Source organism: Simochromis diagramma, unplaced genomic scaffold, assembly GCF_900408965.1.
Source record: "Simochromis diagramma unplaced genomic scaffold, fSimDia1.1 OVJJ01000315.1, whole genome shotgun sequence".
In the NCBI taxonomy this organism is placed as follows: Eukaryota; Metazoa; Chordata; class Actinopteri; order Cichliformes; family Cichlidae; genus Simochromis; species Simochromis diagramma.
The window spans coordinates 55481-83125 of NW_024386863.1; the positions used below are offsets into that span (position 1 = coordinate 55481).

The 27645-nt window shown below is 42.5% G+C and overlaps 1 protein-coding gene across 4 annotated transcripts; it reads left to right on the plus strand.

Annotated features, from left to right (window-relative positions):
- LOC120733267 (H-2 class II histocompatibility antigen, E-S beta chain-like) lies at nt 1-27634 on the plus strand. 4 transcript variants are annotated; one of them, XM_040031363.1, is made up of 6 exons: nt 1-122; nt 260-532; nt 1246-1459; nt 4213-4280; nt 27019-27132; nt 27264-27634. In XM_040031363.1, the coding sequence occupies exons 1-6, from the start codon at nt 68-70 to the stop codon at nt 27287-27289; spliced, it is 750 nt and encodes a 249-aa protein (XP_039887297.1). In that variant the 5' UTR covers nt 1-67; the 3' UTR covers nt 27290-27634. The 4 variants fall into 4 exon arrangements, with proteins under 4 accessions (XP_039887297.1, XP_039887295.1, XP_039887294.1 ...); XM_040031361.1 differs by lacking the exon at nt 4213-4280 and adding an exon at nt 26879-26946; XM_040031360.1 differs by lacking the exons at nt 27019-27132; nt 27264-27634 and adding exons at nt 4356-4469; nt 4895-5256.
- The last annotated feature ends 11 nt before the right edge of the window (nt 27635-27645 follow it).

Here is a 27645-nt window from a genome sequence, read left to right on the forward strand (position 1 = left end):
ACCTGTCCTCTGTTTTTAGAGCAGCTCTCAGTCAGACTGAGTCAGTTTGTCAGGAGAACTCAGGAACATGGCTTCATCCTTCCTCTGCCTCAGCCTCCTCTTCATCAGCCTCAGCACAGCAGGTATGATCAATACACTCATTCATACACTGATCACTCATCAATACCCTAAGCAATGATGTGGCTGAAGATACTGATCAATACTCTGATGTCAGATCAGTCCACACTTTGACAGTGAAAGTGATTCTGTTTGTTGTCAGATGGATTCCTGAGTTATAGTGTGAGTCGCTGTCAGTTTAACTCCACTGAGCTGAAGGACATCGAGTTAATCTACTCTGCATATTACAACAAGTTGGAGATTTACAGGTTCAGCAGCAGTGTGGGGAAGTTTGTGGGATATACTGAGTACGGAGTGAAGCAGGCAAAGTACTTTAACGATCAACCAGCAGTGGTGGCCCAAATGAAAGCTCAGAAGGAGACGTACTGCGTACACAACATTGGTATCTGGTACAGTGGCTTTCTGCCTAAATCAGGTGAGTCTGCTGGTCTGTGTGACATCATCAGGTGTTCATGTTAACCTCACTCTGAATCACTCACTGACTGCACACAGTTAGTTTGAAGGATGCTGCTTTAAAACTACTGTATTAACAGAATTTACACATTAAACACTTTAATTTATTTGTCACTGTGCTTTGTCTTTATTCATTAAATTCAATAATAAGTTGTCTTTTAAAAAAATGAAATGCAGTCTCTGCTGCACCCTGGTGGTGAAACAGAGACAGACAGTATTCAGAACCCCAGACAAAAATCATACTGACACTTTTAAATGTCAATTATCATTATTATTATTATTTTTTAATATTTTTAAGTTTTCTATTCATATTTTCCTGTAAAAACCTCTAACACCACAATAAAGTAGCAGTTTAATTTCATATTGTATTTTATATGAAGTCCTTTGAAACATTTAAATAAAAGCATTTTTGTGAATGAGAACATGCAGGCTGTATTTGTGAGATTGAGCATAACAAAAATGATGCAGTTTACAGTTTGCTGATGCTTCTGTGGGTTAAAGTTAAACTGCTGTTTCTCACTCCTCCTCTCACTGATTACTGTCTGTGCATGTCTGAGTTCATGAAATGAATTGATATCACATCCACATATTTATGTATCACAGCATATTTATTAATTTATGTGCATCACTGAAAATTTTATATTAGTAATAAAAGAAAATAATACTGTCTTCTAGTTCAACCCACTGTCAAGCTTCACTCCACGACGCCTCTCTCCAGTCAGCATCCTGCCATGTTGGTCTGCAGCGTCTATGACTTCTTTCCCAGTGAGATCAAAGTGAGCTGGCTGAGAGACGGAAAGGAAATAACCTCTGATGTCACTTCCACTGAGGAGATGGCAGATGGTGATTGGTACTACCAGACCCACTCACACCTGGAGTACACACCCAGGTGAGTCAGGGCCAGTGGCGGAGCCAGACATTTGAAACACCCGGGGCTTAGCCCAAAGAGTAGTATGCATGTGGGATTTTTTTGTTTTGGGGGGGTAGAAATGACTGAAAGATTAATTGGCTCTGTTTTGAGTTTTGTTCAAAAAAGAATGACTTCATATAGAGAAAAATATATATCACATGTGCAGGACAACTTAAACTAGTTTTTTAATTAAGCAGCGAGGCAGAACAAAGTCAGGGCTGCATCAAGACACGAGGACTAAACCCCAATTCAACCAGACCCAGAACTGATCCAGAACTAAAACAGGACCACAACAGTTCAAAATCAGGACTACTGAGGACTTAACCAAGACAGAACCAGAATCAGAACTAGATGATAGTAGCACTAAAAATCATCATAGACCTGCACTACACTTATTTTTTAATTCTACCAAAGTACAATATTTAGATTGAGAAAAGTTTATATAATTATTCAGCCTTGTTGTACAAACAAGCTGCAGAACTTAATAAATACAGAATTAGAAAAATAACAAACCTAAAAAGAAACACTAGGTACGAGATACATGAGGACCTGTGATACGCTGATACTCTTGGTAAACAACCATTTGACTAACATGTGAGTCTCACCTGCTCTTGTTCCTCTCTGTTCCTCTCTCTCTCTCTCTCTCTCTGCTCCTCTCTCTCCCTCTTTGTGCTGACAATCATCAAATATACAGATATTTACAAACTCTTCAGATAAAAACACTTTTTTAATTGTAACATCAAATCAGACTAAATGTTTATTTTTTTAGATAAATATAAAAAACACATTTGTTAACTTTAAGAGTAAAGAGAGAAACTGTCTGTATTTAATTGTAAATGGCACCAAATTGTATTCAAACTGAGCCACACTTATGGAGCTCCACAGTTCTTTTCCTGGTGTTTTGGTTGACATCTCTTGATGTTCACATGTCACAGAAACAGCCTCTGTATTTTGCCTTATATGCATCCACAGCTGTGCCACCAGTTTACTCACATGGACTCTACGAACCAATCAGAAGCTTCTTCAGCTCAGAATGGAATCGTCTGGAGTTTCTTATTAATTAACAAACTTAGTGTACATGTACTCCTAAATTTGATGAAAGTGATAAAAAACAGAACGCTCTGTCTCTCTTTATTCTGACATTTAACTAATTCAAAATATATTTCAATATTTATCTAAAACAAAAGTTTACTCTAAATTGATGTTGTACAGTAAAAATGTTTTATGTTTTCTCCCTAAAGTGTAAATATCTGGTTACAAATGTGAATATCCTGCTGTGTACTGAAATCCCTCTTGTTTTGCATAGAAATATACTGAACAACATACAAAGCATAATATATAAAATAACATTTACCTGAGTTTTTCTTTGAAAGAAGCCTCTAATGTCCATTCTTATATTTCAGTACATAACTGAAACCGATTTAGTCGGGGAGGGTAAGAACTGAAAATATGAAATAAACACACGTAAGCTAAGACTCTCTAAAAAAATAGCATTTGTTCGGCTTTTCATTTCACCATTTGTTGATTCACTTGAAGAGCGAGTAACGTAACATGGGTCAAGTGATCAGTTTGATATCAATCTTTCGTGATGCACCGTCATATTTACATTATTTGTACGGTACGAATGATTTGCTTTGGTACCTGCTCAAACTTAAGCTCTCCTTAGTATGGCTGGCTCCTTTTCTCCAACAGTGCACTCACGGGCAGCAGCTGCCCCGCCCCCTCGCTCAGTCGCTTAGTGCCTGAGCTCGGATCATACCAATATCAGGGGGGATTCATGCACAGTCGTAAATTCCCACAGTGTGCACTATGTGCTTCGAATATTGTGTGTACTTTTTGTTTTATACAGTTGTCAGCCAGACATCTAACTATGAAAAAATTACACTCCAAAAGACCCGGGCTTCTGACAAAACAACCCGGGCTTAAGCCCAGTAAGCCACCCCCACGCTCCGCCCCTGGTCAGGGCCAAGTGTGGAGCATCAGTCCTGACCAGATTCTTACTCTGGATGGCATTACCTTGGCCTCCAGTAACGCTGTGAGGAACCTTGGAGTCATTTTTGACCAGGACATGTCCTTCAACGCTCATATTAAACAAATATGTAAGACTGCGTTCTTCCATTTGTGCAACATCTCTAAAGTTAGAAATATCCTGTCTCAGAGTGACGCTGAAAAGCTAGTTCATGCATTTATTACTTCCAGGCTGGACGACTGTAATTCATTATTATCAGGAAGTCCAAAAAACTCCCTGAAAAGCCTTCAGCTGATCCAAAATGCTGCAGCAAGAGTCCTGACAGGGACTAGAAAGAGAGCAGATTTCTCCTGTTTTGGCTTCCCTTCATTGGCTTCCTGTTAAATCCAGAATTTAATTCAAAATCCTGCTCCTCACATACAAGCTCTTAAATAATCAGGCCCCATCTTATCTTAATGACCTTGTAGTACCATATCACCCTATTAGAGTTCAGCGGGATGGACTTTTTCCTTCCCACTGTCTCCAAAGTGCTGTCCATGGGGGTCACATGATTGTTGGGTTTTTCTCTGTATGTATTATTGTAGGGTCTACCTTACAATATAAAACACCTTGAGGCAACTATTGTTGTGATTGGCGCTATATAAATAAAACTGAATTGAATTTAATCCTTTATATAATTTTTTAGGTGGATTTGATGGTTAAAATAAGTTCCTGTTCCAGTTCTTAGCTGTAAGAGAATCACTAATGCTTGTTTGTGTTGAAGGTCTGGAGAGAAGATCTCCTGTGTGGTGGAGCACGCCAGCCTGAAGGAACCTCTGAAAACTGACTGGGGTGAATACCTGTCTGTATCTACACACCTGTACACACCTGAATGTACACCTGTGTGACTCACCTGTGTGTCCTCAGACCCGTCCATGCCTGAGTCAGAGAGGAACAAGCTCGCCATCGGAGCCTCAGGGCTGATCCTGGGTCTGATCTTATCTCTGGCTGGATTCATCTACTACAAGAGGAAGGCCCGAGGTCAGAGCAGGACTCTCACTCACAGACCAGTTCATACCTGAAACCAGTTTAGAACCAGGATGAAATCAGTTCATACCAGTTTAGACCAGACTAAATCTCAAACCACACTACATGAGTCTAAAACTGGTTTGGATCTGGTTTACATCAGTATCTTTATATATATCGATGTTTTAAAATTCCGTTTCAGACCAGTTTAAACCAGTTTCACACAGTTGTAGACCAGTTTGTTTATTTTCAGACCACTGTTAGTTTCATTCATGTGTCAAACCCAGTTTTTTAGTAGTTTTTTTTTTTTAAAAGACTCTCAGTCCTGATCCAAGCCCTGAGACATGAAACTTTACTGATCATTAGTATTGATCAAAATCAGCTTCCATGATGTGTTTTCAGAGTGTTGGTGACTGTGTCCTCCTCTCTTCTTCTTTCAGGTCGTATCCTGGTTCCCAGTAACTGAGACTGGATCCTGGTCCTGTTTGTGTCTGATGTTATAAAAGCAGCTGCTTCCTGTGTTCAGACTGATGATGATGATGATGATGATCTCTGTCTGAACTCTGAACCTGATCCAGGATCTCAGTGTTGTTGTTGATTGTTGTGGTTTCACTGGGATGATCCTGGATCAGGTCTAATGTAGACTCTGCTGTTTGATGCTTCACTGTTGCACTCTGCTCTTCAATCCATGTAATATAATCCCTGTAATCCAGGTCTCAGGGTGACTTTGTTCTCTCTGCTCATCTGATTCTAATTTACAGATTTTAACTTTCATGTCAAAATAAAATGACACAAACTTTCAGCTGTGTTTGTTTGCCTGCATCACTGCAGATCTTACTGATGTCAGAGAAACCAGTTTAAACCAGTTTAAACACTGAGGGAGCCCCACTGTCCTGCAGGAAGGTTTCATGTTGTTTCAAACCTACGGATGTGTTCGTGTGGAGAGTGTTTAGAGGGGACTGATATGAGTGTTTATCAGCTTCAATGCTTGTTTGTAGTATTATTGTGTCGGCGGTAAGATTAGCACAGGCATCCCAATCAAAACAGAACTCATTGAAAGCAGTCACTGTCAGGCTTGTTGACATCCAGAGTCTCAGTAAAAATTCAGGCTTCATCAACAATTTATGAAAAAGGGTTTTTTTTACTAAAAAACTTACAACATTGTTTCAGTTACTTACACTTCTTATTTTTACTTTTAGTTAATTAAAATGTTTTTCATATCTGGTTTTAGTTTTTGGTTTAGTTTTAGCTTACTCTAATAACCTTGCACTTTTGATCAGTTTAGTTTAACAGTGTGTGTGATTATGGAGTGTATATTCAATTCAGTTTTATCTATATAGCGCCAAGTCACAGGCCAGCTCGGTGGTGTGGTGGTTAGCACTGTTGCCTGTTGAATCTAATATCCAGCTGTGGACTTCCTGTTTGGCCATTTAGGTTATTTCGTGTGTAACTCATACCAGCTGTTTGTTTTGTGGTGGCTGAGCTGGGTCTTTGGAAATGTGAGCGAACAAACAGAAGCAACCTCACGGTGCCTTCTTTAAACTGGGACATTAGGAGGCTACCATTTAAATGCACTCAATACTACTATGTGAATTCCATAAATTTAAGGTTTTCATACTTGATATTTATTTTTTGTTGTGTCTGTTGAAACCTTCAATTTGTTTCAAGGAGCAGAGTACATGCTCTCACAGTTACATCAAGATAAAAAGAGGCTGGTATTCTGATGTCGGAGTTTTCATGAACACAGCTCAGCACTGAAAACTGCTTCTGACTGAGACATAAATAAACTACACGGCATGTTCTGTCAGATAATTTCATCAAGTAGAAATTGCCTCTGCATATCTTTAGTCACAGTGTGTTATAAATTCAACATGATGTCACAAAGTTTGCAGATGTGTTAATAACAGTTTTAGTGTTTAACCCTTTACTGGATACTGTAATGTTCATGGAGACTCTCAAGCAGCAGACATTTTGGTCTCACCATGGTTTATTAACAGGGTAACAGGGCAGGGTCCACCAGAACACCTCACTGTCCAGCTCTGGTAACTCACATCAGTGAACACGTCACAATAAAATCACCTCAAGGATCGTTACAATACTTTGAAAACAGGATTTTAACACTAATGTAAAAATCTAAAAATCTTAATCGTTGATTAATTTTATTAAAGGCCAAATCACATCAATAGCACTCACTAAGAAGGTTTCACAGACAGGTATAACTGACATCCTGTCAGTGATTGATGACAGAGGTCAGTAATTTGCACCAGAGGTGCACTTCAACTGTGAGAGACAGAATGTGAAAAAAAAATCCATGAATCCACATGGTAGGATTTGTAAAGAATTTATTGGTAAATCAGGGTGGAAAATAAGTATTTGGTCAATAACAAAAATACAACTCAATACTTTGTAACATAACCTTTGTTGGCAATAACAGAGGTCATACGTTTACTATAGGTCTTTACCAGGTTTGCACACACAGTAGCTGGTATTTTGGCCCATTCCTCCATGCAGATCTTCTCGAGAGCAGAGATGTTTTGGGGCTGTCGCCGAGCAACACGGACTTTCAACTCCCGCCACAGATTTTCTATGGGGTTGAGGTCTGGAGACTGGCTAGGCCACTCCAGGACTTTCAAATGCTTCTTACGGAGCCACTCCTTTGTTGGAGTCTGCGTGGAGCCCCAGATCGAGGGAGATTATCAGTGGTCTTGTATGTCTTCCATTTTCTGATGATTGCTCCCACAGTTGATTTTTTCACACCAAGCTGCTTGCCTATTGTAGATTCACTCTTCCCAGTCTGGTGCAGGTCTACAATACTTTTCCTGGTGTCCTTCGAAAGCTCTTTGGTCTTGGCCATGGCGGAGTTTGGAGTCTGACTGTTTGAGGCTGTGGACAGGTGTCTTTTATACAGATGATGAGTTCAAACAGGTGCCATTCATACAGGTAACGAGTGGGGGACAGAAAAGCTTCTTACAGAAGACGTTACAGGTCTGTGAGAGCCAGAGATTTTCCTTGTTTGAGGTGACCAAATACTTATTTTCCACCCTGATTTACGAATAAATTCTTTACAAATCCTACCATGTGAATTCATGGATTTTTTTTTCACATTCTGTCTCTCACAGTTGAAGTGTACCTCTGGTGCAAATTACTGACCTCTGTCATCATTTTAAGTGGGGGAACTTGCACAATTGGTGGCTGACTAAATACTTTTTTGCCCCACTGTATTTGTGTATGTCGCCATCGTCGTCGACCTAGGAGGTCAGAATCAGAATAGGATACCAGGGGGAGTGATGAATCATGTCGGCCCATAAGGAGAAGGTTTGGGGTTACGGGGTCAATGTCCGCAATGTCTGAGGATACATAGCCTAGGGGTTTTGAGTTAAGAATGCCTTCAACCTCAATTAGGACTGTTCTTAAGACCTCTTCAGTGACCATTTGGGCCCCAATGGTCCTCTCCAGAGCATCCTTCACAGAACGTATCTCCCTCTCCCAGGCTCCACCGAAATGGGGTGCATGCGGGGGATTGAATTTGAAATGGATTCTTTTAGTCATTAGGACCGGCTGCAGAGTCGGAGCAAGGTTGTTAAAGGCTGCCTGTAGTTCCTTATCTCCTCCTTTGAAGTTAGTTCCTTGATCACATATGATTTCCAGGGGTGTTCCTCGAACGAGAAATGAATCGTTGGAGGGCCATGAGGAATGAGTCGGTATCCATGCTGTTTAGGAGGTCAAGATGTATGCACCGAGTGGTGAGACATTTGAATATTATTCCCCACCTTTTCTCCGATCTGCGGCCAGTCTTGACCTTGTATGGTCCAAAGCAGTCTATTCCTGTGGAGTAGAAAGGTGGTTTGAATAACCTAAGACGAGCAGCAGGCAAGTCTGACATTTTTGGAATGATGGGCTGTGCTCTCCATTTCTGACATGCGACGCAGCTATACTGATGCCTGCGTACTGCTTCCCTTCCTCTGAGAATCCAGAATTTCCGACGTAGTTCAGCAAAAAGTCTTTCTGAACCAGCATGATGCAGTTTGTCATCATAATTTTTGTATGATCAGTTTGGTCACTGGATGTGCAGGATCAAGTACCATTGGGTGAATGACATTCAATTCCAAGTCTGGGCTTTGCCGTAATCGGCCTCCTACATGGATAAGTCCAGAATTCTTGCACAGCACTGGTGACAAACACAATAGACGGCTGTTGGATGAGAGGGGTTTGTCTGACTGCAAACGGGCCAAATCTTCACCGAAACTGTCCAGTTGTGCCTGACGAAGGATTTCTTGTTCTGCTGTTTGATACTCAGCTGCAGAAGGAATGTTACCCTTTTGGTTGGAGAGTGAACGACCCGTGAAATCCAATAGCTCTTGATAGGTTCTGAAGCTGGGTGTGTATGTATGGGAGGGTATACTGACAATACCAAAGAAGTAGGCTTTCTTTAACTCAGTCTGATCATCATCCGGATGGAGATCTGTAACTGTGGGCCAGTTATTCGAAGGTGCATGCAGAAACGAGGGACCCTCGGTCCACCTGTTTGAGCTAAGGAACTCTTTCAGGGATTTACCTCTCGTAACATCATCAGCAGGATTTGTGGCTGAACTGATGTATCTCCAGTCTTGACTGTTGGTGAGGTTTTGAATTTCTGAGACTCTGGCTCCTACGAATACCTTGAAACGGCAGGAATCTGACTGAAGCCAGTGAAGTACAGTTGTCGAGTCAGACCAAAGGGTGGTGGTCCTGATTGGTAAGGTGAGTTCTGTTTGTATGAGCTCACAGAGGCGTGCGCCTAGTAGGGCTGCGCATAGCTCCAGTCTGGGTATTGTTAAATTCCGTTTAGGAGCAACACGTGAGCGAGCTAACAAGAAACTCAGTTCTACATGGCCTTCAAGATCATCTGATCTCAAGTAGGCGACAGCACCATATGCTCGCTCTGAAGCATCACAGAAGATATGAATGTCTCGAACTGTGGTAGAAACATCCATTTCCTTAGAAGTATAGCAACGTGGGATGGCAATTTGTGGGAGATAACAAAGTTCTTCTTCCCAGGACTTCCATGCCTCTAAGAGGTCGTGTGGAAGGGAGGGGTCGTCCCAATCTCTCTCTTTTCTCCATAGTTCTTGTACCAAGGTTTTGGCGCGTGTTGTGAATGGGAGTAAGTAGCCTAATGGGTCATACAGACGAGCAAGTACTGCATAGATACGACGCATTGTGGTGGGGTGTGAGGCTAGAGTTCTGTATTTATAGGCAAACAAATCAGTCTCACAATTCCACAATAATCCTAATGTGCGTTCATGTGGGCCAGATGGCTTGTTTTCAGTCAGGCAAAGTTCATTAAAATCAAATCAAATCAAATCAAATCACTTTTATTGTCACATCACATGTGCAGGTACACGGGTACAGCACATGTGAGTGAAATTCTTGTGTGCGAGCTTCACAAGCAACAGAGTTGTGCAAAATACAAGAATGTAAACAAGCAAAATACAAGAATGGCTACATCTGAAACTAATAAATATATGTACAATATATAATAGTATATGCATTTCTGGATGTGTATACTAAATATTTTTCTACGTGTGTGTGTGTGTGTGTGTGTGTACACATATTTTACAAATTAAATAGAGTAAACAATAAGTAGAATATTTAAAATAAATAAAATAAAATATACAGAGTGAGACATGTGCAAAACAGCGGCATTACTGTACAGTATGGAGTGCATAATGTTGAAGTTCCAGTAGTGAAGCTGAGGTGTCTATGAAGTGTTCAGCAGTCTGATGGCCTGGTGGAAGAAGCTGTCTCTCAGTCTGCTGGTACGGGACCGGATGCTGCAGAACCTCCTTCCTGATGGAAGCAGTCTGAACAGTTTATGGCTGGGGTGACTGGAGTCCTTGATGATCCTCCCCGCTTTCCTCAGGCACCGCTTCCTGTAGATGTCTTGGAGGGAGGGAAGCTCACCTCCAATTATCTGTTCAGAGCACCGCACTACTCGCTGGAGAGCTTTGCAGTCGTAAGTGTAGAGTGAGTACAGGAGAGGGCTATGTACACACCCCTGTGGAGCACCAGTGTTCAGTGTGATGGGGGATGAGGTGATGCTGCCCTGTCTGACCACTTGGCGTCTGTCAGACAGGAAGCTAAGGATCCAGCTGCAGAGGGAGCCGCTCAGTCCTAGATCCTGCAGTTTCCTGTCCAGCTTCGAGGGAACGATGGTATTGAATGCTGAGCTGTAATCTACAAACAGCATCCTCACATACGTGTCTCTCTTCTCCAGGTGTGACAGGGCAGTGTGTAGTGTCAGGGCTATGGCATCAGTGGACCTGTTGTGGCGGTATGCGAACTGTAGAGGGTCCAGTGAGTCGGGTAGTGCAGAGCGGATGAAGTCCCTGACCAGCTTCTCGAAGCATTTGCTTACGATGGGGGTCAGGGCTACAGGTCGCCAGTCGTTCAATGAGGAGATGGTGGAGGATTTGGGTACAGGGACGATGGTGGCCATTTTGAAGCAGGCTGGGACTACAGACAGAGAGAGGGAAAGGTTGAAGATGTGCGTGAACACTCCAGCCAGCTGAGCCGCGCATGACTTGAGGACGCGGCCGGGAATCCCGTCCGGACCTGTAGCTTTGCGTGCGTTCACCTTCCTGAAGCACTTCCACACATCCTCCTCAGACACAGTGTGCGCGCTGACGTCATCCGCGGTGCGCACACTGTCCGGTCTCATGGTGTTCGCTGTGTCGAATCTAGCGTAGAATACGTTTAGATCCTCACACAGAGAGGCCGTGGTCTGCGGTGTGCTGGTTTTCCCTCTAAAGTCTGTGATCGTGTTTAGTCCCTGCCACATACTCCGAGGGTTGTCAAACTGTTGCTCCACCCTGTCCCTGTACTCACGTTTGGCTGCTTTGATCGTCTTCCGGAGTTGGTAATGTGCGTGTTTGTAGTCCGATGTGTTCGCGGAGGCAAAGGCGGTGCTCCGTGCCGCGCGAACATCTCCGTTAATCCAGGGTTTTTGATTTGGGAAGGATTTAACTGTTCTGGATGGGACGACATCTTCCACGCATTTCCTGATAAATCCGCAGACTGAGTCTGTGTACTCATCAATGTCCCTAGCAGCCACGTGAAACATTTCCCAGTCCGCGTGATCAAAACAGTCCCGCAGCGCAGACTCCGATTGGTCCGTCCAACAGTGCACTGCCCTCCGGGTTGGAGCTTCCTGTTTCAGCTTCTGCCTGTAGGCGGGCAGGAGCAGGATGGAGCGGTGATCTGATTGGCCGAATGGGGCGCGGGGGAGGGCTTTGTACGCATCCCGGAAAGAGGTGTAACAGTGGTCGAGTAGCCGATCTCCACGAGTGTTAAAGTGGATGTGTTGGTGGAATTTGGGTGAGACTTTCTTCAGGTTTCCCTTATTAAAGTCTCCGGCTGTGATAAACGCTGCCTCTGGGTGTGCGGTTTCCTCGCTGCTGATCGCGCTGTACAGTTCCCTGAGTGCTCGGTCAGTGTCGGATTGTGGGGGAATGTAAACAGCCGTAATAATCACTGCTGTTATTTGCCGTTCTTACCTCAGATGGTAGATGGCTAATCACAACAGGATTATTGCTGGCCCACTGGCGAAGGTCGAAGCCTCCTTCTGATAGATGGTTTCTTAATTTGTCTAGGAGTGTTCGAGCTAGCTCTACTGTTGGAAAACTCTGCAGGCAGTTATCAACATAGAAACACTGCATTACTGAAGACTGCACATCTTTGTCAGGTTGATATTCCTTCACATGTTTCTGCAGTGCATAGATTGCACAACAAGGGCTGCAGGTCGTACCAAAGGGGAGTACCTGCCACTCATACACTGAAGGGGGAGCTGCTTTGTTCATGTCACGCCACAGGAATCGGAGGAGTGGTTTATCAGGAGGCAGAAGACGGACTTGGTGAAACATGCCTTTGATGTCGCCACTTATTGCTACTGAATGTTGCCTAAAACGCAACAAAACACCAAGAAGTGTTGGGCCTAGGATTGGTCCTGGCAATAGGTACTTATTGAGACACTGACCTTGAAATGTGAAAGAGCAGTCAAAGACTATGCGATCTTTATTGTTGTGACTTGTCATATGATGAGGGATATACCAGGTTTCTTTGCTATTGTGCATCTCCTCTGGGCTAAGTTTGACTATATAGCCTGCTTGCTCCAATTTCAAAATCTGATCCTTGTAAGACATGGCTTTGTCAGGATCTTTAGCTAACCGAGCCTCAGTGTTGCGGAGTCTAGACATGACTACAGTTGGAGGGACATTCAAAGGAGGAAAGTTTGCCATCCGAAGAAGAGGAGTGGCGTAGCGATTAACACCGTTAATCTCAACCCTTTTCGTGGCTTGTTCAAGGAGTTCCAGTGCCAGTTGATCTTGCTTTGATCTGATCACAGATTTCTCACTGTATTTAGGTAAAGTGTCTAGCTGCCATAACTTCTCAACATGATAACGCAGTACATCTGCAGATGAACTGAGAGATGTAAACAAACACTGCACATGCTCTGTACTGCTCCGGGGCTGAAAATCTGTGATCGGACCTTGAAGTGTCCATCCTAATCGGGTTTTAACTCCTGCAGGAGACCCATATGGTCCCTGTCTCAATGGAGCAGTAGGCGTGATGAGGTGAGTATGATCTGAGCCTATGAGCAGGAGTGGCGCTGCTTGATTAATGATGGGTAATGGGATACCTTGAAGATGCTTGTATCTCCGCTGGAGAGATGATACAGGGTAGGTGTGGTCTGAAAGTGCTAGGTGACTTGCAGTGAAGGCATTATTAATTGTATAGGTTTTCTCTGGGTGTGCGATGGGTGAGATTTTGAAACTTACGGATGAACCTTGAATAGTTTCAACTTCTTGACGGACCGTTCTAAGTGATAATCTCTCTGCTTCCCCAGTGAGGTTGAGATGCTGTGCAGCTGATGTTAGAAGAATGGTACGCTGGGAGCCATCGTCAAGTACTGCATATGTTTCAAGGGCTCTTTTGCCGTTTTGCAGGAGCACTTTCACAACCTTTAAAAGGACACTAGGACAATCACTAGGTCTATCAAAGTATAGTGTCCTCACTACAGGATTAGTTTCAGTTTTAGATCTCTTATTTACATCACATAGGATCTGTAGATGTAGTCCCATACAGGTGGCACATGCTTTCCTCAGGTCACACTTTGCAGCCTGATGAGTCCTAGCACAACGCCAACACCGTTTGTTTGCTTTTATCCAGTTTATTTTCTCATCCTTTGTCTTCTGAATAAACTCGGGACACTTACTAATGTGATGTTCAGGTGAGCAGCAATATGCACATGTAGCCTTAGTTGTTATAATCGGCTGTGCTGCATGTACTGGATCATCAGATGTATTTGCCCCATGTAATATTGTTGTAAGTGGAGAGGTGTACTTACGGGCAGGTCGTGGCTCGTTGAAGGATGAAACAGGACTGGCCTTCCTTGGTTGACACTTGCATTCCATTTGCAACCAGGATGAGAACAAAGGTAAGGTATACCTCATTTCTCCCTGTTCCCTGTAAACATGCCGTTTGAAGCGACTGAAATGCTCTGCAGGCAACTTCCTTAACAAGCGATCGACATGGGAGCCACAATCTAGTTCTGCACGTCCTGGTTCTCCCATAGTGCTAAGCAACCCAACTAAAGCCTTTACTAGAAGAGCAAAATTATCAAGGCTCTGACCATCACCTGCTCTGATAGGAGGCAGTTCCAGTATATTCTTTAGCTCTTTCAATGCCAGCTGTCTTGGTTGCCCATAACGCTCATCAAGGGCTTTGATGGCTAGAGTGTATGGGTCAGAAGCGTAGGAAAAGGCAAGAGCTAATCGTTTAGCTTGGTCTACTTTGAGGTGATCAAGAAGGACATGATATTTGAAGTGCTCTGTCTCATGAGGATCAAGAAGGTTTGTAAGGGCCATCCGTAACATCCTGTATTGCATTTCATCTTCTCTACTAAGGTCTGGAAACGAAGGACCTTCAAGCTTATATACATGTGTTCTCGTGCTAGAGGAGTGACCCGAGCTAGCAGTACCAGGTATCAAAGGTTTCTGTTCATATGAGGCATTGGATGTAGCTGGTTGCTGCTCTAGAGGAGGGCAATATTTGTGGTCAGATATGCGAATGAGAAGTTTAACAGGGTCTTCAGCTAAAGGAACAGCAGGTTGAACACATGAGATCTGGTGGGGATCCTGCCGTGATAAGGCCAGGAAATCAAAGGGAGTCTCATCTTCTGTAGCAAGGACTGGTCTAGGCAAACCAGTTGAAGGGATTGCAGCATCTAGTATTGTTGAATTAGGTAAAGGAGGGCTGGCAGCTGTAACTAAGCCAGACTGACGGCTAATCTGCGGGGGCTGGAAGGGTGATTGACAGGTTACTGTATCAATCACTGGGAGCTGCTCATGTTGTTGTGTTTGAGGACTGGCTCGTAAACTGCATACAGAAGATTTGATTCCATCAGATGAGACTGTGCGAATGGAAGATCTGGAGCTACGAGAATGGGAAGGAGATGATTGAATCATAAATTGCCTAATCTCCCTCATTGTTGTCAGGAGTTCCCTCATGACCTCATCTTGGTTGGTGGGTAAAGGAGCAGGGGATGTTTCTGGTTGTCTTTCTGACTCTCCGATACACAGCAAATTCAAAAGTGTTAAACGTTTTGGTGTTAATAGTCTTCTTGCAAAAGTAGAGTTAATTTTACTCTAAGCAGAGTCACATTCTTTTAATGTAACTCTGAGGAGTAAAATGATAGTAGTTAAAATCGAGTGTTAAAAATGAGTGTTTCTATGTCAAATCTGGGGGTGTTACAATGGAAACATTAACTCTTGACCTCTTAACTCTGAACTCCTAGAGGGGCTATGACACCAACAGAGTAAATTCACAGACTCCGCCCCCAGCACGGCTCCAATCGAAGCTGAAGTGAAGCCGTTTCAGAACATTTTGCTCTACATATTTGAGTTGTTTGCCATGCTTGGTAAGTCATTTTTTCAAAGATTGTTTCAATTGTTATTATGAGCTTTTACTTCTGTGGCTCTTTGGAGTTGAGACAAAGCTGTGTGAAAGGCATTAGCCATGTTGCTCGCTGATAGCATAACATTCTGTTTTAGCTAGCTGAAAGGTATTGTCTGCGGGCAAATACCACAGCCTTGAAAAAAGCTTGCATGTGAATTTTCAGTCAAACCTTTGGTCAATAACACCTAAAACAATGTGTAGAATGTGAAATGTTGGTATAATGGTGCTACTTGAAGCCTGAAAACGATCGCCCATAAAAAAAAAAAAAATGAGCAAACAGCAGTAGCTGACGTCCTGACTGGATTCTACGTTAGCATAGATCCCTCCAGAGTTTTGTGCACACGGTTTAGGTAAAAATGAAAAAGGTTGAGGTTTTACATTTAGTTCAGTATTACCTGTTGCCTGTGTCCTTGTCTTTTGGGAAAATACTTTACACAAGTAATGGCTCAAAGAGGATTCCTTTTTTTTTACTGTGCTGCAATTGTTTACTGGATTATTTGTGCCATTAATTAAGTGTTGAGAATGCTGTCATTTGCATTTACCAGCTCACCTATGTCAGACCTTTTGATAAACAAAATTCTAATGAAAGTGAGAACATGTACACTGTTACATCTTTCAGAAAATGTTTTGAAATTGTGCTGCACAGTTCAGAATAAATGTTTTTCAAAAACCATTGCGCCTTTTTAGTAAATGTTTATTTCCAAAAGAAATTTCTAGAAGTTCAGAACAGTAAAATTCAATCTTTTTAGAATGAATTAGAAGATAACTCTTACGTAGTTAAACTAAAATACTCTTTGAGAGTTAATATATAAACTCTTAACACCAAGTGTTAAATTATCAACTCCAGACAGATTTGGTGTTTAACACTAAATCAGAGTTAACGTACCAACTCTCCAAAAAGAGTTAAATTAACACTCTCTGGTGTGGACCCATATAGACACTTTAATAGTGTTGAAATCAAATCCGACAGTGTTAATTTGGACATGCTGGATTTGCTGTGTAGGATCCAGCGGCCCATGTGTGTCTTTGTCACTATGCTGGCATTCGGTTTGGCTCTCTGTCTCACATGTAGCTCTTCTAGCTCCAGGATACTGAACATCATACTGCTGCAGGTATGGAGGTCGACTATCACGACTGGATCTTCTCAAACCTTCAGTCAATGGCTGCTTTGAATCCATGACGCTAATACCGCTCCGGCTCGGAGGACCATGTTTTGAAGGAAGGAAGGTTCAGGGCTTAAGCAATCAGCATCATGGGCTCATCCGGTTAGAATAAGAATAAGCAGCCATCTAATTCAGAAGTATCCTCAGAATTATTCACAGGGTTCGCCTTTTATTCTTAAATCAATAAGGCAAAAGAAGGAAGGAAACAAAGACACACATGGACTGCCAATGCTGAAAGAAAACAGAGATTTAAGTTACTCATTACCTTAAACAATACATAAAATAAAAACCCAAACAGAACCTCACCTCAGCTGCCGCCCCGTGTGGAAGTGAGGAAAGAGTGAGCCAAAAGTGAATGCAGTCCTTATGTACTGTGTGACATATAATGTGTGACAGGTGAGTGCAATCAAGGACAAGCACCACACCCAATCAAAGGTGAGAGAACTAAACAAGGTGCATCTGGTGAAGTGAGTGGGTGTGCTGGGATGTGCTAAAAGGTGGGTCTCTACAACATCTGGATATCGGCCTATAATTAACTAAATCACAATGATCAAGACACCTTTTTTAAGAAGAGGTTGCACTATAGCATGTTTAAAAACAGAGGGAACGTAGCCAGAAGACAATGATAAGTTCATTAAAAACAGAATACTGGGCCCAATTACATCAATGCCATCCTCCATGATGCGAGACGGAAGAGGTTCATATGCAGAACTAATAATTTTCAGTTGCTTGACAATTTGCTTAAGTGTACAGTGTACAGTGTACTGCTACTACTGCACATTCACCCAATGTATATACTATATATATAATAATAATAATAATAATAATAATAATGGATTGGATTTATATAGCGCTTTTCTAGGCACCCAATACCACTATTCATTCACTCTCACATTCACACACTGGTGGAGGCAGCTACAGTTGTAGCCACAGCTGCCCTGGGGCAGACTGACAGAGGCGAGGCTGCCATATCGCGCCATCTGCCCCTCTGGCCAACACCAGTAGGTGGTAGGTGAAGTGTCTTGCCCAAGGACACAACGACCAGGACAGAGAGCCCAGGGATCGAACCGGCGACCTTCCGGTTACAGATGCGATTCCCATTCTCCAGTGAGAGCAGGGCTCACCACTAGGGGGAATGGGGATTTGAGAGATAGGATTTTATCAGTAAAGTCTTTTAGAAATTGTTAACAGAGAGCTGAGGATGGGACCATCGGCATATCAGGGCAGGGATTAACCACTGAATTAAAGATTTTAAATAGTAATTGGTCACAATAATATCAGAGAAAAAGGCCGCTTTAGCACGTTTAGCAGCAATTTGAAACTCCAGGTGGCTAGAACGCAAAGTATCAAAGGATACCTGGAGATTAGCTTTCTTCCAAAGGAAAGGAAAGGAAAAACTCAATGCATCATGGGAATCCCCCAGCAGCCTACGTCTATTGCAGCATAACTAAGGGAGGATTCAGGGTCACCTGGTCCAGCCCTAACTATATGCTTTAGCAAAAAGGAAAGTTTGAAGCCTGATCTTAAAAGTAGAGATAGTGTCTGTCTCCTGAATCCAAACTGGAAGCTGGTTCCACAGAAGAGGGGCCTGAAAACTGAAGGCTCTGCCTCCCATTCTACTTTTAAATACTCTAGGAACAACAAGTAGGCCTGCAGAGCGAGAGCGAAGTGCTCTAATAGGGTGATATGGTACTACAAGGTCATTAAGATAAGATGGGGCCTGATTATTTAAGACCTTGTATGTGAGGAGCAGGATTTTGAATTCTGGATTTAACAGGAAGCCAAAACAGGAGAAATCTGCTCTCTCTTTCTAGTGCCTGTCGGGACTCTTGCTGCAGCATTTTGGATCAGCTGAAGGCTTTTCAGTGAGTTTTTTGGACTTCCTGATAATAATGAATTACAGTAGTCCAGCCTGGAAGTAATAAATGCATGAACTAGTTTTTCAGCGTCACTCTGAGACAGGATATTTCTAACTTTAGAGATGTTGCACAAATGGAAGAAAGCCTTTGTTTAATATGTGCGTTGAAGGACATGTCCTGGTCAAAAATGACTCCAAGGTTCCTCACAGCGTTACTGGAGGGCAAGGTAATGCCATCCAGAGTAAGAATCTGCTTAGAGACCATATTTCTAAGATTTTCAGGGCCGAGTACAATAACCTCAGTTTGATCTGAATTAAGAAGCAGAAAGTTAGTGGCCATCCAGGTCTTTATGTCTTTAAGACATTCCTGCAGTTTAACTAATTGGTGTGTGTTATCTGGCTTCATGGACAGATAGAGCTGGGTGTCATCTGCATAGCAGTGTAAATGTATGCTATGTCTTCTAATGATACTGCCTAAGGGAAGCATGTATAATGTAAACAGAATTGGTCCTAGCACTGAACCCTGTGGAACTCCATAATTAACCTCAGTGTGTGAAGAGGACTCTCCATTTACATGCACAAACTGGAGTCTATTAGATAGATATGATACAAACCACTGCAGCGCAGTACCTGTAATACCTACAGCATGTTCTAATCGCTCGAATAGGATATTATGGTCGACAGTATCGAACGCTGCACTGAGGTCTAGCAGGACAAGCACAGAGATGAGTCCACTGTCAGAGGCCATAAGAAGATCATTTGTAACCTTCACTAAAGCGGTTTCTGTGCTGTGATGAGCTCTGAAACCTGACTGAAACTCTTCAAATAAACCATTCCTCTGCAGATGATCTGTTAGCTGTTTGACAACTACTCTTTCAAGGATTTTTGATATGAAAGGAAGGTTGGACATTGGCCTATAATTAGCTAAGACTGCTGGGTCTAGAGATGCTTTTTGAGTAAAGGTTTAACTACAGCCAGCTTGAAGGCCTGTGGTACATAGCCGATCATTAGAGATAGGTTGATCATATTTAAGATCGAAGAATTAATTAATGGCAGGACTTCTTTGAGCAGTTTTGTAGGAATGGGGTCTAAAAGACACGTTGATGGTTTGGAGGAAGTAATTATTGAAGTTAACTCAGAAAGATCAATTGGAGAAAAAGAGTCTAACTTAACATCAATGGTACTAAGAGTAGCTGTAGATAATATTACATCTGTGGGATGATTATTGGTAATTTTTTCTCTAATGATTAAAATTTTATTTGTGAACACTGATCCTGTATTTTATTCCCCCTGTGAGGAAGGTTACAAAGTGATGCAGTTTAGGCACGTTTTTCTGGAGATTACAACGATTAAAGTCTCCCAGAACAATTACAGCAGCGCTTGGGTGTTTATTTTCGTGCTCGTTGGTCATGTCGTGCAGCTCCTTCAGTGCAGCCTCCTCCTTAGCGGAGGGGGGGATGTGCACGACACTCACAATGATGCACTGCAGTTCTCTGGGCAAATAAAAAGGCCTTAACCTCAGAGTCAGACATTCCACATATTCAGAGCAGGAGTTTGAAATGATCTCACAGTCTGTGCACCGTGATTGCTTGACGAGGGCCGCCGAAGTAGATTTGTTTCTAATGCAGGACTTACTGTCTGTTTGTAGTATTGCTGTACTGAAGGATCTGGGGCCCGTTCTTCGTACCTCGCTAAGTAAGTTAGCTGGATTAGATTGTTGACGATTTCGCGTGATCTTGGATCGTTCGGTTCTCCGAAGCTCATCCGGGACTTGCTGCCATAGCAACAGATCCGTAAGCGTAAACCTGCTCGGGAGCAGGTTTACTTTATGTAAACAGGATTAGATCGCGGCCACGCAGGTATGTCCGCTTCATTTATACGAAAGCAACAGCGATATTCCACCACTGTGTCACCATAAATAAATAACATCAATGTAACTAAAGACAATGCAGCACTTGATCCTGTTATTGATGTCACACAGATACATACAGGTCATTTCCTAAAAAAGGGAAATGTACTATTAACATTCTATTACATGTATGTGATTATTACAGATGTAATTCATATTTCAGAGTAGTAATAGTAAATTACTTCGTGTAATCAAGATGAGAGACCACGGCTATAAAAGCGAAGGTGGATTTGGGAAGCCTGTCGCAGCCATGTCCTGTCCGTATACGCGAGCCACCCATTGCGGAAGGTGCAAGATTGATAAGGAGAGTTTTCAGAATCCAGCGTATATTGCGGGACAGACAGGATCCTTTAGCTCAGCGCAACAGTGTGCTCATTGAGAGATATCGATATTCCCGTGAGGATATTATTTACTTAACCAACTTGTTGACGAGGGGGTGCAGGACCACCACCTGTCTTTGTTTGCTCTGCCCTTTTCTTGGTTGCTGTTATGAACAAACTAACAGATTATTCCAGGGTCTCTTTGCAAGACACTAAAAGCAATATAAGTGATAAATATTACCATTCTGTAGAATATTCTTATATTTCACTTTTACTTGTTCCCATGTTCTAGTGGGTCCTGTTGTGGCTCTAATGTGAAAGAGGATATAATATAACAATATAGTATAATGTAATATAATATTGGATAATATAGTGTGATATGAAATTACTTACGAGTTTAATTTGTCAGCAACTTTCTGCCAGCCCTCTCTCCTTGCTTTTGCAGCCTTTGCAGTGTTCCCTTGCGTTTTAATTAAACTCTGAAACTCCTGAAATCCCGCACTCAGGAGTTCTTGCTCTGCTGCCGAAAAATACCGAGCGCTCTCCTTCGACATTTTCGCCGACCAATCAAAGGGTTGCCGATCAATGTTTCTACTATCGATGCGTAGCCCCTGTTAAGCCACCCAGTGATCTCACATTACTTCATCCAGCTGTACTAATCGTCAACAGCAGGTGTGTTCGGAGAACCGGATTAGCGAGCTCAGAGTTAGCGCGATGATTTGATCTTGGATGTGTCATTTGATCTTGGATGTAGTAAGCGACATACGAAGAACGGGCCCCAGAGCACTTCCTCTGCTGTCCAGCTTTACCTAGTAACTGATGACTTGGCTGTTTCTGATTGGCTGTCCTGCTGCAATGATCAGCTCTAAATATTTATTTAACTTTTAGACTGTGTGTGTGGATCGGTGTTTATTATTAATGTGACTTGAACCTGCAGACTCCAGTCAGACAGTCAGACTGGTTAAACTGGTTTAAAAACATTCCAGCCTTAAACTCTGACTGAGTGTGGATCTAGCAGGGCGTCTGACTCTGAGCGTCTCTGCTGCCGTTCACATAAAAGACTTCTGCCTGTGGTAACAGCTGACACAGCAGCAGCTGCTCTTTTCCTATTGGCTGAACAGGAAGTGAAAGCACAGAGAGAGCGGGGACTTTCTGAGAGTTCAGGTGACCGATGGTAAACCTCAGAGACGCTGCTGCTCTTTACGTCATGTGACTCAGTTCTCCAACACAGACATGTAAATGTCTGAGCTTCATGAAGCTCGCTGTTCTCTGAAACATGATCAGAGCTCATCACATAAAAACTCCTCCACAGGCTTAACAGCTGTTCACCTCTGAGTCCTCAAAAATCAGTGAAAAGTGAAAACTTAATCAACCCAAAATCCAACACACGTGTCATAAACCTCAGACTTTAATCATACAGAGGATAAAACTCTGAGCCCAGACATATTTCTCCTGCTGCAAGTCAAATAAAGTGTCAGTATTTTGTCCTCGAGTCACGTGGACGGTTAATAAACAGTCTGACTGCAATGGTTTCAGTGCTTCTGTTTCAGCAGCTTCAGCTTTGGAGGACTTTTGGAAACTGCATCAGTGTAGAAGTTCACAGTCAGCAGGTCTGGACACTGAGGCCACTGCTGTTGTGATTTGACGCTATATAAATAAAATTGAACTGAACTCCTGTTGGAAGGACATTCAAACAACATAAAGAGTTCAGTGTTACAGACTGTGACACCTCTGAACCTGCACAGTCTGTAACCGGATCAAACAGAAGAGGATATGAAGCTGCTGCAGGATCTGGATACAAGAAAAACTCTGTCATGGAAAGAGGTTAAAGTTTGCTCCATTTACACTTCATCTATCATCTATCCATCTCCATGCTTTCAGCAGGCTGAGGTGATAAATCTGCGTGGCCCCTCCCCTGTCCCACTGCGTGTGAAACTCCAATGGAGGGAACTTACGAATCATGGAGTTTAAAGTCTTATTCAGCCGCTCCCCAGCTCATCAGTCTGAGGGTGGCAGACGCTGGTCTGAACAGATTTAACACCCAGTAATTTGTACACAGCAAAATCTCCAGTGTTAAATTAACACTGGAATATTTCTAACATTTTGAGTTATTTTCCAGTGTTAGAAAATCAGCACTGCTCAGTGTTAGTCTTTGTTAATCTTCAAAACTGACTAGGTTACTTTTAAACATATAACACTGTCAAAAGTGTTAATTTAACACTCAACAGTGTTGTATTTAACACTCAGAGGTGTGGACCCATATAGACACTCTCTAGTGTTAATTTAACACTGGAGATTTTGCTGTGTACAGTTCCTTTAGTGTGCGAGACATGAAGGATGTGCCCTGGTCAGTCAGTATCTCTTTCGGGATGCTGACTCGGTAGATGACCTGAAATGGCGCCTACACTAAACTCTCTGCAGAGATGGTGGGCAGCAGCACTGCTTCTGGGTATCACGTTGCATAATCCACTAATACAAAGCGATGCACTCAGGTGAAATGGCCCGATGAGGTCCATGCCAATGCGCTCAAACAAGACCTCCATTAATGGTAACAGGTGCAAAGGTGCTGTTGGAAGGGATGCCGGGCCAATAAAATGGGGCCCTTATTCATTGCTGTATAATGAGTTACCTGGAAAATCATTTCCTGGCGGCTTTTGGGCACCAACAACACTGTACACTGGTGTGTGTCTCCTCCATGCGAGTGTCTCGACTCACTTGGCAAAGCCTTTCAACAATACGAAGCACAGGTAGCTTTGCACGACTTCAGGGTGCACCACATGACCATCAGTTTCCATCATTTGGTCAAAGGCTGAACACAGGATGTCATCACGAGAGTGCTCCAGTGGGGAAATCTCCCGTGGGGTGAATTTCCAGAGTTGGCGTGACCTCACTCGAAGGACCTGCGTGGACGATAGATGATAACAAGTAAGACTGGTTTCTGAGTTTTACAGCTGGGGTGGACGAGGCTAAGCATCAGGCTTTCAAATGAATAAAAAGTCTTTCTGGGTCTTTTGTCCTCCACAGTGGAAAATGGCTGAAAATAATAAGGGGCATCACATTATCCAGCTGATAATGTGATGCTCAGCTTTGCAGTCTCCAATATCATTGCAATGCAGCAAGATGTTCATTTTATGTTTTTTTGCTAATTTCTTCACTTGTTCCTGACATAGTTGCATTCAAATCCAGTTCCCAAACAGGAAGTGACACATTGCTGTGCTTGTTTCTTTTTTAAGGGGTAGGCGTCCTGAAGAGTGGTACAGGCAGGTACACAGAGAAGCCGGTTTGTTCTGGTACGCCCAAACCATCACACTGCCTCCGCTGTGTTTTTGGATCATGAGCTGTTCCTCCATACTTTATTCTTCCATCATTCTGGGAGAGGTTGATCTTGGTTTTATTTGTCCAAAGCATGTTTTTCCAGATCTGTGCGACACACCTTCCTGCTGGAAAGTGTTGTTCACTTGGTTCATCCACCGCTGTTGTCTTCTGTGGACGTCCAGGTCTATTGCTGAGTTCACCAGTGCTTTCTTTCTTTCTCAGGATGGACCAAACTTTAGATTTGGCCACTCCTCATATTGTAGACATTTCTCTGATGGTTTTTTCTGTTTTCACAGCTTAAGCATGGCTTGTTTCACCCGCATGGAGGGCAGCTTTGACCACATGTTGTCTGCTCACAGCAAAATCTTCCAAATGCAAGCACCAAACCTCAGATCAACTGCAGGCCTTTTGTCTGCTTTATTGATAATGACATAACAAAGGAACTGTCCACACCTGCCCATCAAATAGCCTCTGAGTCAACTGACCAATTACTTTAAAAAGAGGGTGGCTGATGTTAAAGAGCTGAAACTTCTAAACCTTTCATCCAGTTTGAATGTGGAAACCCTGACATGGAAGCTGCGAGTCTCCAGATCATGTCCATCATATAACTATAAGTGATATATGTTTCAGTGAAAAAACCATCCTGACCCAGAGTTTTTCAGACTGAGAAAACGGATAATGAAGGGGAAGAATCAAATTAGTGAGGCTGACTAGTTCCTCGTTTTTACCTTCATTTTCTCTGGTACTGTTGTCTTTGTTTTCTTTTAGCTCTTCTTCAAATACGAGCAACTGTAAGCCTGGTCCCCCTAATATTAATAGAGCTAGACATGTTTTAAAACAAGTTCTGTTTTTAGTTTATTTAAAATATTACTACCAGATCCACTCCCACCTGGAGTACACACCCAAGTGAGTCCAAATCTATCCACAGAATAGCTGTTGTAGGACGCAAAAAGAATTCAATTATAGACAAAAACAATATTGTAAACATTTGAAGGTTACAACATATTTTGGAATGAATGTACAGCATACATGAGCGAGTTTTGGATTTTCTCTGATCCACACAGGTTCACACACAGATATGCTCAAACTTTTTAATAAATAGCGATGAACACAATCAACTAGAAAGTTGATTGTGTTCATCTGGACGCAGCATTTCCAGTGGGAAAAATATTTCACCATCATCCAAGTCGTCAGACTCCTTCACTACAATTTTGACTAGTCAGATTCAGAAGCTTTAATAATCCTAAGGGTTATAACTGACATCCTATTGGTTTGCTGCAGACATTAATTAGATAAATTAAGACAACTGGAGACTTTCCAGATGTTTTTGGACTAAGCCGATTAAAAACGTCTTTATTGTGACGTTTTCTTACAAGTCTGTATGTTTTCCCACAAAAGTGGCTGACTTCTTACTGGGGTAAATGGCCATGGTAACTGATGCTGTAAACCTAACCTGCTCCAGAGCAGATTCTAATCAGCTGACAAGCCTCTTTCCCACTGCTGCAGACACAGAACACGCACCTATAATACCTGTTCAACCAATCACATTCATTACCCTCTGAGCTGATGGTTATGTCTGTTTCATCAAGCTCAAGGACAGGAAGCTTTAATGTTTTCATGTTTAAAGTTTCACAGTTTTAATGTGCAGCTGTCACCTTAGAAACAAACAGCAGCACTGAGCCCGCGCAGACACAAAATACCTCACTGTAATTCAAATCTTTATTTTCCTGCTCTGTGCCATAAATGATCAGATAACCAGTTTCTGCTGCTTCATCTCTCAGTTTATTGGATTTTATGCTCTTTATAGAATTTTAATCACAATCTGATAACATCTCTGGAATAAGTGACACTCATAGGGATCATTTTCTGTGGAAGAAGAGTCGTATGATCTTTTAGATTGGTTAAATGCAGTTAGACCCGCCTCTTTTATGTGAACATGCAGGTTAAATTAGTTGATAATCAGCTCTGAGTCCCAGTTCATCCTGATCACCCGTTTTAGTGTGCATGAATCTAGATAAAGGAAAGAGCATGAACTTGCTTCATAGTACAGGTGTGCTGTCCTCACAACATAATAATGTGAAGCTAGACAGCCAGTGAACAAAATAGAAGAGATCGCCACACAAGGCTTGCTTTTCTTGCTTTACTGACACCTTTTTTAACCCTTTTCACTCTCAAAACATTTCCTTGTTTTGAACTGAAATATGAAAAATAAATTGCTAGCTAATGCACACATCTTAATGACAGACTTAATGATTAGCCTAGCTTAGACACGTGCATTACTTTGGCATCACATCTGAGTCCATGTAACACATTTCCAAATTCTTTCTGAACCTAGTAATACTCACAAAGACGACCGTTTCCCAAGGCACAAGCATGTAGGGCACATTTACATGAGCTTGTTTACTCTTAATTCTGCTGAAGCACTCAACACTTGTTCACAACACTACCGGAGAAAAAATGCATCAAAGATAGGTTCATGGTCAGAGCGCTCACTCGCTCCCATTGCTGCACGTATAATACACAAAGATCACTTATGATAAGGAGGTCTCCCTCTGATCAGATTTCAAACCCAAAACATTTTAACCGTTTTTAGCATGAACTTACCTATCATGTTTGTTAACTATGAACTTATTTATCACCTTGCTTATGTAACCTAATCACGTCATGCTCTAATTACTGTCTTTTGACCCCAAAGGCATCACAACAGGGCCCTGATATAACCCAGCAAACTCCTTTGCTGTTTGGACCCGAGCACATTGTGTGATAAATGTGGACACTAAAGTCCACTACAGTACCATCACAGCACTGCTCAGGATGCATTTACTGACTTAATTCTCTGAGAGTCACTGATGTTTGTGTTGAAGGTCTGGGGAGAAGATCTCCTGTAAGGTGGAGCACGCCAGCCTGAAGGAACCTCTGATCACTGACTGGGGTAAATACCTGTCTGTATCTACACACCTGTCTGTCTGTACACCTGCATGACTGTTCACCTGTGTGTCCTCAGACCCGTCCATGCCTGAGTCAGAGAGGAACAAGTTCGCCATTGGAGCATCAGGACTGATCCTGGGTCTGATCTTATCTCTGGCTGGATTCATCTACTACAAGAGGAAGGCCCGAGGTCAGAGCACGACTCTCACTCACAGACCAGTTCATACCTGAAACCAGTTTAGAACCAGAATGAAACCAGCATCCAGGATGTATTTCAGAGTGTGTTGGTGATTCTGTCCTCGTCTTTTATTCTTTCTCCAGGTCGTATCCTGGTTCCCACAAATTAAGGATGGATCCTGGTCCTGTTTGTGTTTGATGTTATAAAAACAGCTGCTTCCTGTGTTCAGACTGATGATGATGATGATGATGATCTCTGTCTGGACTCTGACACTGTGCTGGTGTAGACTTGATCCAGAACCTTCTCAGTGATCGTTGTGGTTTCACTGGATCCTGGATCAGATTTAATGTGGACCTTGCTATTTGATGCTTCACTGTGTAATCTCATATAATCCATGTAATATAATCCCTGTAATCCAGGTCTATGAGTGATTTTCTTTTCTTTTCTAGCCTGATTCACATTTACAGATTTTTACTGAACATCTTCAAACCAAAATAAACGACTCAGACTCTCAGCTGTGTTTGT